The sequence below is a fragment of the Protobothrops mucrosquamatus genome, unplaced genomic scaffold, assembly GCF_001527695.2.
Source record: "Protobothrops mucrosquamatus isolate PMUCROS unplaced genomic scaffold, P.Mucros_1.0 scaffold490, whole genome shotgun sequence".
NCBI classification, from domain to species: Eukaryota; Metazoa; Chordata; class Lepidosauria; order Squamata; family Viperidae; genus Protobothrops; species Protobothrops mucrosquamatus.
The window spans coordinates 23,178-36,550 of NW_015386808.1; the positions used below are offsets into that span (position 1 = coordinate 23,178).

At 38.8% G+C, this 13,373-nt stretch overlaps 1 protein-coding gene across 1 annotated transcript in view; it reads right to left on the bottom strand.

Annotated features, from left to right (window-relative positions):
• The window catches only part of LOC107288161 (AF4/FMR2 family member 3-like), a gene marked incomplete at its 3' end in the record, with an annotated part of 256,331 nt that overhangs the window by 22,025 nt on the left and 220,933 nt on the right, over nucleotides 1-13,373 (bottom strand). The window contains exons 13-14 of the mRNA XM_029284284.1: nucleotides 10,709-10,768; nucleotides 2,135-2,237 (exon numbers count right to left, since the gene is read on the bottom strand). Coding sequence (XP_029140117.1) covers nucleotides 2,135-2,237; nucleotides 10,709-10,768 — 163 coding nt within the window. The remainder of the gene's footprint in view (nucleotides 1-2,134; nucleotides 2,238-10,708; nucleotides 10,769-13,373) is intronic.

Consider the following 13,373-nt stretch of genomic DNA (forward strand, 5'->3'; position numbering starts at 1 on the left):
TCAGTCAGTAGCTTCAGTTCTGCAAGGATTAGATACCTCCCTTCATTTATAATTGCTTACAATTTTCCTGTCTGCGACTACGTGAACATTACATGAATTGCTGGAAGCCCAAAGCAAAGATTATCTCTGCTTTCCACTAATGGGGATGACATAGTTGTACTGGGCTGCCCATTGGCTTTTTCATTCTTGGATGCATTGTGTGTGACTGGCCTGATGCACAGTCCTTCTAGATCTAGACAGGCACAATGTAACTGCAGACTCTGACACTGCCAGCAGGGAGCCTGATTTCCATAGTTCATGATGCTTAAAAAAATAAACAGGATAAGCCCGTGGTGGTGAACCTGTGGCATGCAGAGCCCTCTCTATGGGCACACATGCCGTTGCCCCAGTCCTAGGCCTTCAGCTGGGTTTTACAAAACTTTTTCGCTTTAGGCCTCCGCCCCCGTGTGCAAAAAAAAAAAAGGTTCAAACAATCAATCAATTTCAACTTCTCACGGGGGAAAAAAAGATCACGCAAAGTTGGAATTGATTGATTGAACTTTTTAGTCCCACCCAGTCTGCCGCTACCACCGCAGCCACAGCTGCCCAATAGGCCATGCCCACCCAATTGGTCACACCCAGCCAATGGGCCACGCCCACCCGGCACCCGATGATACATAAGTGGGTTTTGGGTTGCAGTTTTGGCACTTGGTCTCTAAAAGGTTCGCCATCACTGGGATAAGCTGTAGTGTACCTGCAATATGGCAACGGAATAGCAACAGATTAAAGCATTGAAATGTTGCTAGAAATGGATTATGGACACACTTGCAATGCATTTTTATAACATACTTGAAGATTTTAAACATCTTATTATGGCTTTTACAGTTGCCTTCTGATTTAAAGTTAGGTTACAGAAATAAATAACAAGTAAAGTAACAATAAGCAATTCACATAAAACAAAAACTATTCAGGTTGAACCAATGATGATTATGGGCCTATTTTTATTTTGACTAAATCTGGATTCTACTCTAAGAGTTAAAATATTAACTATGTTAAAAATATTTTTGAAAACCTTAAATTTCATGTTCAGGAATATATATTTGAAGAGTGTTTTCTAAATAATATGGATGAATAAATAACATCTACACAGCAAAATACATAGCTGCAATGAAATGATTCAGATTGTTGTTTAAATCTTCTGTAGGTGGGAGAGGAATTATCCAATGATTTCCCAATACTAGTGAAAGGTATTATTCAATACTTCTACCTCCTCCCATCTGTTGATTAAAGGAGGGAACTATAATTAGTTTTATTTGAAGCACTGGTATGTCCATAAGTCTCTTCGCAATGCAATGCTTTGCAATGCCTGCATCTTCATACATAGACACACACACACACATTTTATGTATAGGTATAGGTATAGGTATAGGTATAGGTATATGCATAGACAATGGCTAAAATGATAATGACAATGATGATGATGATGAAGTATATGTATATGTATCATCATTTTAGCCATTGTCTGTCCCCTGCAGGATGAAGACCTCTTCCCCTATTTCCAACTTATACGGTCCTGAGCTTTCCTTTGCCAGTTGGGCCCACAATACTTGCTGATGTCATTGATCCATCTTGTTTTAAGTCTCTTTCGTGGATGTTTTTTATCAAGTGGGATCCATTCTATGACTACCTTGGTCCACCTGCCATCATTCTTCTTGCTATGTGTCCAGCCCATTGTATATATATATATGTGTGTGTGTGTGTGTGTGTGTGTGTATGTGTGTGTGTATGCATACACATATTTACATAAACTGTGTGTGCGTCTGTGCCTTCTCATCTATCTTAGCTGGGCATCAATGTCAGAAATCTATCAATGTTTTAATGAACACAAAAAGTTCTCATTTATATCAAGCTTTCCACAATAGTTTTTTTTTATTTTTTAAAAAGCCTTACGGGGACTGGAAAGACTAATTTCAATATAAATCTTTTTTTCTTGCATAAAATGTCATCCTGTGCTGCATCTAACAGCATTTTCATATTCATATTTCAAACAAAGTATTTCAACAAAATATCATATTAAAGCTCTCTTGTCACAGACATATTATTGGTATAAAAGTTTCACTGGTTTAGAAATTAAGATTAGATTTTAACTCTTTACCTCTGGGCTGGAATAATGTGATTGCTTGTTGCAGTTGCTTTCTGTGGAACTGCTTTCAGTCTCTGAATCAGATTCGGAACTGCTCTCTGATTCACTTGAACTGCTGCTGAACCCATATTCAGAGACGGGACGAAGAGAGAGAACAGTATAAAATACAAATTAAATCTTATTTTGTTTTTTTTAAATCCTTTTTTTATTAATAAACTCAAGTGTGGACTTTAGTTTGGGAGGAAAAACCTCAAATTTCATAGGAAAATAAGTGAGAAAAAGAGGCATATTTATGGAATGTAACAGGTTTCCTCCCATTTAGATAATCTCCCCTCCATCCCAAACTTCAAAATAAACTCAGTGAAGCTGCTCAATATTCAAGGTAGTTGGAAAACTGAAGGAGAAAACTTGTGATAGGTGTGTATGGAAGGCTCTGCTTAAATAAAATGGTTGCCTGGATTTATGAACAAAAGCATTGAAATTTTACCCTGTAAAATATTGTTGCAAGCCCCAGTTCCATGGTCCTTTTTATATAATTATTACAAGTATATATGTAAAAAGAAAAAAGGTATAATTATTTACCACAACATATAACATTGACTGACTTCATTATAATATTGTTTACCTTGAAGAGGGCTCATTTATTTTGAATTCATAATATTTCTTGTACAAATTGTTCTATGATAAATGTTGGCAAATTATGCCACGGACAGAACTAATACTAAAGAGAAATTAGTTGTGGAACCTGTGCTTAAATTAAAACACAAACTATGCAAACCCTGCAAAAGAAAAGTCTTATAGTTGGAGCAAACTCATGGTTTTGGTAGTAGGCTCTTGCCATGTGCTGGGTGAAATTATAAAAAGCCCTAGTACCGATTGGGTTGCATCTCATTCTCCAGATCCAGCAACTGATCAAAACCAGAATATGGGACACAATGAACTAAGTTTAAATAAAACATTACTCTCTGTCTTTCTGCCTGGTGCATAGTTCCCAGGAGGCCCTGTAAAATGTCTCCTCCTCAAAATAATAGAATCCAATTTAGAACTTCAGGAAAACTGACTTGGAATGTACAGTTGCTAATTAAATAGCCAGATTGTAAAACAAATAAAAGGGTTTAAATATTTGGGCATGGTCTTTCATCATTCCACTAAATGCTCATTAATGACGTCATTCACAAAGCATGCAAAATAGTGGTGGCTACAGTATACAGTCCTTCCCCATAACAGAATATCCCAGTTGCAATAAAGTTTTATTGGGCAAACACACCATGTAATTTTTTTGATGCTCAGCTGGGACCTTATGATCCCATTGAAAAGGGCCCAATCCTGTGAAAAAATGAACTCCCAGCAACAATAAAGTTATCAGCAGCCAGCATTTTCTCAAGGCAGTAGATATACTAGTAGTATCCTTTTCTTCTTCACAGGAAATGCCAAAGCAAGAATGAATTGTTCCCTTATGGTAGGTCAGTGTGATTCTGACAGCAGTACAGCTTAATTTAAGAACAACTGTTTTAATTTCCAGTTGCTTTAGTTGAAAATAAGATTGCTATTTTGCTTGGGAGCACCCTGAACAATATAGCTTGTCAGGATCCTTTCAGAAGAATGCTCTTGAATTTTAATAGCTAGAGGTTGTAAGAGGTTGAAGCAAAGGTTTCAGTAGAAAACATTTCAATCACAATGTGGTATGAAAACCTACCCATGTCAAAATTGTCATTAAAGGTAAGGAAATTCTCATCTTTAGGGAACCTGACAGTCCTATCTAAACCTGTGAGTTAAATAGTACTGTTTCTTGTTAATTTTGCTGAGCATCTTTTGAAATGAAAGATTAAAGATTAAAGCAACTCTATTTTCTACCTTACTGATGATACAATTCATTTACTGAAATCATGAAAATTCTGAAGACTGTTTTAGTTTTTTATACTAATTCATTAACTATGAATTTAATGCCCTATGAAACACCTTTGATTAGCTGGCAAATAAAAATGTAAAAAATAAAACATCAGGGACTTTCCAACATGTAATACTATGGAAATGCTTAAAGTTAAAGATTAATGTATGGCCATCATCAGAGTGACTATTAAGCAGTGGGAAAAGGGATTCTGTAACTATATTGTCACCAGAGAAAAGTCACAGGAACCAAGAAAGGGCATTTTAAGGATATATAAAGATTTTATGAGAAAAAGTTCTCCATTTTTGCTGAACCACAAAAAAAAGAAGCCCTGACTGCTAAGAATAAGTTCAGCTCCCTGACTACTCCTGTATCTTGACTTTGTCCTTGGGATGCTTAAGTCAGAGTTATGCTGACTGGAAGCCATGTGCCACCCAGGAGTGCACACCGAAGGAAAATCAGCTGTCCTTGTACAACCAGGTGTGTGCTATAGAATGTGTGGTGTTCAAAGGTGATATTATCTAAAACAATAAACAAAATCCCTAAACATGGTGCTAAAAATAAAAAAAAAAGTGTAAACCTCCCTTAATAATTAAATCAGAGTGAATATTTTCCAGATCTCCCTTAGGAGATAACCTGAATTAGTCAAGGAAATTAACTCCCAGCTACAAAAAAAACCACAAACCACCACACTGTAAATATTACAGAAAAAGAACTCATGCAAATAGCCTGCTGTCAAACTTGTAAAAAAAGTTATAATTAATTACTGCATTACCAAAACAAATAGCTCTCTCCAAGGACCAAATGCCTGGGTATGTGAGATGAAAGAGTGTTAAAAACTAGAGTTGCATTAACTTCAGGAAGAAGTGATTAGTCAGCAGGTTGACAGCTGTGCTAGGAGACTGATGCCAGATTCCAGGGTATGCTTGTACTTGCTGCCAAGTGTTTGCTTGTCACAACAGATAAATGGAATATCAGCAGTGTTTTATTTGACCTGTTCACAAGAAAAATAAAGTAACCCCCAGGTTCTCTGTGTATTTGTCAATGACCTTGCATCAGCTGTGGTTGAGCAGTTAGATTCCCTGGTCCATATGAGTTAACCCTTTATAGAATTAACTTTGAACTCTATTTGCTTCTTAGTCTCCTTGAAATTGGATGTTCACATATAATAAGAGACAGCTGGTTGGTGCTAGGTTTGATCTTAAGAGTTTTTAATTTTTAAAGGGTCAAACTACATGTTACACTACAGTACTTATTTCCTCTTAAAGCAGGGGTATCAAACTTGCAACATCACATGATGTGTTGCGATGTATTGTGACTTTTTTCCCATTTCTGGCAATGGGATGGGCACGGTTTCAGCATGATGCATCCGGTCCGTGGGCCGGCAGTTTGACACCCGTCTTAAAGGGTACGAGAAGGAGGCAATCAATATTGCGACTGTGAGTGTTTGAATCTTTTATTTAATTGTTAGTGTATTTAAATCCTTTCTTTCTGACTGATTGCCCAGTAATAAAAAACCCACCTACAGCTTCTGTTTACCCCTGCCGGAAAACTCTGGCACAGGTAAAAATGTTTCTAGTTTGTTCCAGCATACAATGAAGTTTAGCAAGAAAGCATAATAGCAACTTTATATGATGGCAGCAGCACTTAAGGTTTCTTAGTTTCCCAAACTGATGGTGATTGTATGTTATTATTATGATTATGATTATCATGTTGCTTGTATGTACACTGAGAGCTTATGTACCAGAGACAAATTCCTTATGTGTGTCCAATCACACTTGGCCAATAAAGAATTCTATTCTATTTCAAGCTTTCAGTGGAAACACCAACCCTTTGAACAGGGCTTAAAAACAAATTGCAGTCAATAAACTGGAAAGAACACTGCTCTTAACTAAGGATCTGTATATATCACAAAGGATGAAAAAAGATTAGACTTACAGCTGGATTTTACAAAAATGAAGGAACCAACCATTTTTGTTGTGCCTTCTTCCCAGCAAGTTTTGGAAGAGTCATCCATTACATTATAATACTACTGAGGTGCCTAATAAGCTTAGTTTGTTTGTTTGGAAATGTTAATACAGGTATGACAACTGAGCCCAAACTTTCTGTTACTGGGCAAGACTGTTGCTAAGTAAGTTGCACCCATTTGCACTTTTTTGCCACAGTTGTTAAGCGAATCACTGCAGTTGTTAAGTGAATCATTCAATCCTTAAATGGATTTGGCTTCCCCCAATGACTTTGTTTCATCTGGGAAGGTTACAAATGGTTATCACATGATCATGGGACAGTGCAACTGTCATAAATACATGTCAGTTGCCAAGTGCCTGCATTTTAATCAGATGACCATACTGCATTGATCATAAGTGTGAAAACTGATCATAACTCACTTTTTTCAGTGCTGTTATAACTTCCAACAGTCACTAAATGAATGGCTGTTAAGTTAAGGACTACTAGTACCATCTAAGGGAGACATGTCAAACTCGTGATGTCACGTGACTGTTTTGCCATTGCCAGCAATGGGGTGGGTGCGGCTTCCGTGTGACGCATCCGGCCCACGGGCCGGCAGTTTGACATCCCTGATCTAAGGAAATAATCTGCTAGAGACATAGGTCAAATAGCCACGTTTTTTTTTTTGTTAAGCTCACAGATTTAGCTAATATGAGTGCTTATCTCTGTTTGATAAACTGCATTTGCTGAAATTATCTCTTACATATTTGAGATAGTCACTGTTTTATTCTGCACATTTATTATTATTAAGGTTGAGCATGGGAAGCTGATGCCACAGGTTTCAGGTGTGTTTTAGATCCAAAGGAGAAAAAAAATGTTGCATTCATCCTATTTTTATTAAAGGTCTTGTCTGCTATACAATTAGCAGATTGCAAGCAACTTGTGATATAGGATTAATGGGTTTCTTTGAAATTAACTATATAATTACTTGGCTTAGAAAACCTGGATCTGCATACATTTTTTGTGAGGCTCAATCCTTGTGGGGTCACATGGGGTCAAACTAATCAATCCTTGACTGTCTCTAGGGAAACTACAGACATGTGTTTAATTCATCTGAAATCATTTGCATTCTCTTGAAGCCTCTTCTAAAAATGATGTTTTCTGAGTAAGCATAGTTTATTTTGGGGCCATAAGCAAACATAATCACAGTATGACTTTTTCTCTTTTTTAAGATTGAGCTCTGTGTGATATTTCATCTATATATTGCACAGTGCATAGTACAAAAAAAAATCCCCCCAAACCCACATGAAGCTAACAAATTGTGATCGTGCTGATAAAGCTTTAAATGGATTGCTATGACTATTGAGATGTTCTAGTAGTGATTAATGTTGTGATTAGTTGAAATCAAAGTACCAAAAATATGAATGAGCAGGTTTTCTTTAAAAGAATAAATTGTAGCCAAAGGTAACAATATAAAACATGTCAGAAGACATATTTGTCTTCCTATTACAAGATACTGCTAAGAATTACAATCCACTCCTAGTCTAATATCTTTACTATTTCAGTTGCTTCATTTTTTACCTTAATCTTTACATTTTTCATTTTTTATTTTAAAAGTGAATCATATCTTCCATCTCTAATGGAATGTAAGAACTATTATTGTTATTTTGGGAAGATTACTAAATGTGACTTACATTAAGCTCTGGAGAACATATTTACATAATTTCCTGTAAATGTATTAAACCAGGGGTGTCAAACTCAATTTCACTGAGGGCCGCATCAGCATTGCGGTTGCCCTTGGGAGGGTGGGGTGTGTGTGGCCAGAGTGTGTGCAGCCTACTGGGTGGGTGTGGATGGAGTGGGTGTGGCCTACTGGGTGGGCGTGGCCAGCTCTACATCATTTGCGTCAAGGGGGCCTGTGGGGGCCTGGGCAGGAGTGGGACAGATCCGAGGGTCTCTCGCAGAAGGGGGTGGGACCGGGGCAAGTGCCAAGGCATGATCCACCGGGGCAAGTGCCAAGATGGCCACCACAAAATTGTACATTGGCTCCCGGCTGGCCTGGGCCAGGGCCAAGGCAGTGGGGGCCGTTCCCTCACTGTTTCCAGGATGGCTTCGCGGGCCATATGAAACCACTTCGCGGGCCACATCCGGCCCCTGGGCCTTGTGTTTGACATGTCTGTATTAAACACTAATTCATTTAAATTTCCATTTATATACATAAGCAAGTAGGTTTGCTTCACTTTTCAGTGTATGTTTATTTATTCAGAAAGCTCTGAGTGCCCAAGGATCTGCTGATACAGTTCTACAGAGGAATTATTGAGTCTGTCATTTGTACCTCAATAACTGTTTGTTTTGGCCAGCAACTAAACAGGACAGGTACAGACTTTAACGGATAGTTAGGATTGCAGAAAAAACAATTGTAACCAGCCTGCTTTCCATTGAGCATCTGTATACTGCACGACCCAAAAAGAGGGCTGAGAAAATATCTACAGACTGCTCAAGTCCTGGACATAAACAGTTTCAACTTTTTCCCTCAGGACACTGCTATAGGGCATTGCATGCCAAAACAACTAGACACAAAGATAGCCCCCCCCCCGTGCCATCACTCTGCTGAATATTCAATTCCCACAGCATTGTCTTAGGCCTAAAGATATCCTTCTCATATTCTCATCTTTCTCATTTTCTCATTTCTCATCTTTTCTCATCTTCTCATCTTTCCTACTACCTTCTCCTATTGGTATTTTATGATTATCACTTGCTGTTTGGATCTTATGATTAATGATACACCAATGCACAGAGTATAAGCAATAAACAGGGTAAACTAGGAATTCAGGTAAATGAGGGCAGATATGATATTGTTGCTATTACGGAAACTTCGTGGGAACAAACCCACAAATGGAACACACAGCTAGAGGGATTTAAATTATTTAAAAGAAACAGACCAAATAAAAGAGGAGGTGGAATTGCTCTCTATATAAGAAATAACTACATCTCTACAGAAATAGAGCACAACAATGATGAAAACTGTCTTGAATGCATTTGGGTCAATATAAAAGGGGGGGAAATGACATTGCCATAGATGTATACTATAGGCCACCCAACCAAACAGAAGAAATAGATGAACTTTTTGCTAGTCAGCTAACTAAGGTATGTAGGAAGCACATCGCAATAGTAATGGGGGACCTTAATTACCCTGACATCAATTGGGAGACAAACTCTGCACCAAGTGGAAGATCAAACAGATTCCTGACAAACCTAGCAGACAACTTTGTCTGCCAAAAAGTAGAGAAGGGAACTAGGGGATTAGCCATATTAGACCTAATTCTCACTAACAGAGATTAAATGATAGAAAATGTTGAAGCCACAGGAACCTTGGGGGGTGGGGAGGAGAGATTATGCAATATTGGGATTCAACATTATGCAAGCACAAGCAATAGAACACAGTCAAACTAGAGTCTTGGACTTTAAGAGAGCTAATTTGAATAAACTTAGAGAGAGCTGGGGAAGGATTCCATGGATGAGAATCCTCAAGGGGAAAACAACTCAAGAAGCTTGGGAAATTTTGAAAAGTGAGATTATAAAAACCTAATCTAGCACAATACCAGCAAAGAAGAAAAATAACAGCTCTCAAAAGAAACCATCATGGCTGCATAAAGAACTCTCTGATAAATTGAAAGACAAAAAGGACAAGTATAAAAAGTGGAACGAGGGGCACATAATTAAGGCAGAATATCAGCAAATAGCCTGAGCCTGCAAAGATGAAGTGAGGAAAGCTAAGGCCCAAAATAAACTAAGGCTTGTGACAAAAGTCAAAAATAACAAAAAAAGCTTCTTTCAACATGTAAAAAACAAGAAAAAAGTTAAGGAAATGATTAGTTCACTAGTGGGAGAAAGTGGCAAGAAGGTGATAAGCAACAGGGACAAAGCAGAACTATTTAACTTGTTTTTTGCACCTGTCTTTACACAAAGGGAAAAAACAGTCCAACCTATCAAAAACAGTACCATAAAAAATAGATTAGAAACACAAGTTAAGATAGGCAAGAAAATAATAAGTGAGCACCTGTCCACCCTAGATGGATTACACCCCAAGGTTCTGAAGGAACTGGCAGATGTGATCTCAGAACCACTGAACTATATTTTTCAAAGATCCTGGAGCACTGGGGAACTACCGGAGGACTGGAAAAGAGCTGATGTAGTTCCCATCTTCAAAAAAAGGAAAAAAATGGACCCAGGAAACTACAGACCTATCAGCCTGATCTCAATACTTGGGAAGATTCTGGGAAAGATAATCAAACAACGAATCAGCAAACACCTAGAGGCAAACAAAGTTATTACCAAAAGCCAACATGGGTTTGTCAAAAACAGACCAAGTGACAAAATTAGTGGACCAGACAAATACCGTGGATATAATTTACTTGGACTTCAGTAAGGCATTTGATAAAGTAGATCACAATCTACTACTTAATAAGATAGAAAAATGTGGGTTAGACAGCATCACCACCAGATGGATTCGTAGCTGGCTGACCAGCCATATTCAGCATGTGGTCCTCAATGGAACTGCAACTACAGGGAGGGAAGTGTGTAATGGAGTGCCCCAGGGCTCTGTTCTGGGCCCAGTGCTCTTCAACATCTTCATCAATGATTTGGATGAGGGGATAGATGAGGAACTCATCAAATTTGCAGATGACACCAAGCTGGCAGGAATAGCCAACACTCCAGAAGACAGGCTTAGGATACAGAAGGATTTGGACAGACTTGAACACTGGGCGCTATCTAACAAAATGAAATTCAGTGATGAAAAAAGTAAGGTTCTACATTTAGGCAAGAAAAACCAAATGTACAGGTATAGTATAGGGGGTACCTTGCTCAATAGTAATAACTGTGAGAGGGACCTCGGAGTCCTAGTGGACAATCACTTAAATATGAGCCAGCAGTGTGCTGCAGCTGCCAAAAAGGCCAACACAGTGCTGGGCTGCATTAACAGAGGGATAGAATGAAGATCACGTGAAGTATTAATACCACTTTACAATGCCTTGGTAGGGCCACACTTGGAATACTGCATCCAGTCTTGGTCACCACGATGTAAAAAAGATGTTGAGACTCTAGAAAGAGTACAGAGAAGAGGAACAAAGATGATTAGGGGACTGGAGGCTAAAACGTATAAGGAACAGTTGCTGGAATTGGGTATGTCTAGTTTAATGAAGAGAAGGACGAGGGATGACATGATAGCAGTGTTCCAATATCTCAAGGGTTGCCACAAAGAAGAGGGAGTCAAGCTATTCTCCAAAGCACCTGAAGGCAAGACAAGAAGCAATGGATGGAAACTAATCAAAGAGATAAGCAATCTAGAACTAAGGAGAAATTTCCTGACAGAACAATTAATCTGTGGAACAACCTGCCTCCAGAAACTGTGAATGCTCCAACATTGGAAGTTTTTAAGAAGAGACTGGTCAGCCATTTTCTGAAATGGTATAGGGTTTCCTGCCTGAGCAGAGGGTTGCACTAGATGACCAAGGTCCCTTCCAACTTTATTATTATTATTATTGTAACTATGCTTTATGATCTAACACTTCTGTTGTTTGTATATACACTGAGAACTTATGCACCTGTGACAAATTCCTTGTGTGTCCAATCACACTTGGCCAATAAAGAATAAAGAATTCTATTGAGAAGGTAAAGATTGTAAGCTTGGAGTTGGTAGTAAAGATTAACTAAAAGAAAATGAGACTGATATTGTCTAAATATTACCATTTCTTCTTTCTCGGGCTGGCAGTTTTACACCTCTGGTGTAGGATCAAGGGATAAGGCTCCCCCTCCTTTTCCTTGCCTTGTATCTATTTCTCAATTCTTGTTTCAGAGTTGGGTGGTTGAGGTTTCAGCCAGGCAGCCTCAACAAGCACTTCCATAATCCCAAGTGAACACAGTTCAGAGTTGCTATGGTAACCATCTCTCTTCCCATCCTGCAAGTCTAATTTTAATTGGCATTATTTGACATGACACTAATGAAATGACACATATATCATAAAACAAAAATGCACTGAGTCATTAGACAGTTTTTAATTAGATAGTCATGGGAGAGTTGGCAGCTGGAGTCATGGCAGCATGGTCTTCGGAGTGCCCCCGCCAGCTGCTGGGCACAGCTGCGAGGTGGGCCAGCCCAGGGACGATGCAGAGAGCCTACGACCAGCCTCCAGAGCTGCTGCCATTGAAACCTTATAATACAGGCGGCGATCAGGGAGCAGGCAGTGTGACACAGTGTAGCAGGACCCAAATGGCAGGCAGAGGTGGCCGCCAGCACTGGCAAGTGATCTGAGGGGTGAGGTGGGGCTGGCGGGGACAGAAGAAAGCCCCTCCAGCAGTAGATGTGGCTAATGTACAGCCACAGTAGAGACTTTTTGTTGTCACTCCCCCTGGCTCCAAAACAGCAGAAGGGAACCAGTTAAGGTGACTGAACCTTCCTTGCCCATCCTCCGTAGCATGGGAGTCTGGCTCGGGAGGGGAATGAAAGAGAAGAGGTGGGCAAGCAGCCAGGTCATTGAACGGATGGGGGGAGATTGCCGAGCAGGGAGTGACCTGTTTGGGCCCTAAGGTAAGCGGGAGTGGGGCACATGGGGCAGCCACCCATCTGACTCACCTCACCTCATGACGGTGGCACCGGTGTGACATACGCTCTCCTGCCCCATTGTGACCACGAGCAACGAGACAGTGGGATGTCTTTTTTATTATTATTGTTTTTCCTGTTAACTATTTTGTCATTAATATACCATATAGAAGACAGGTCAATAATCTGCAAATAGATTTACTAGTTTAAAAATTTTGGGGGGCCCACTTTGCAAAGGTGGGAATCAATATTGTGGTAATATATTAACCAGTATTCAGTTAGAGGGGATAACATATGTATATGTGTTGCCCTTTTTGTTTTCAATGCACTTTTTATGTCTTAATTGTTTTGTGTTTTTTGTTTTTTGTTTTTGGAGCTTTGCATTTTAACTTTCTTTTGAATAAAATCAAAAATAGGAAAAAAATCTGAGTCTATAAATTCTAGGCTTTTCCCACCTACAGATATTTGGCTTCTCTCTTCAAAATCAACTTTTGTTGACATAGAAGGATATAGATTCTAAGGTACCAAGAAATCAGGAACTTGGTAGCATTTTTTTTATTAACACACTTTATTTAAAATATATAAGCTTTCATGGTGTATCTTACTTCTCCTGATGCATGAAGTGGCTTGATTGATATAGAATTTAAAATGGGATGAGGAAACAGAAGGAGAAAGTGAAAGATAAGTAGATTATGCTGCAAATAAGAAAAATGTTATTTGATCCTTCAAGAAAAGAATATGCATCATATCCATAGAAACAAAATAGATGACCTTTAGAAGTAAGTTTAGTGGTAAATGGAAGTATGAGTGGATCT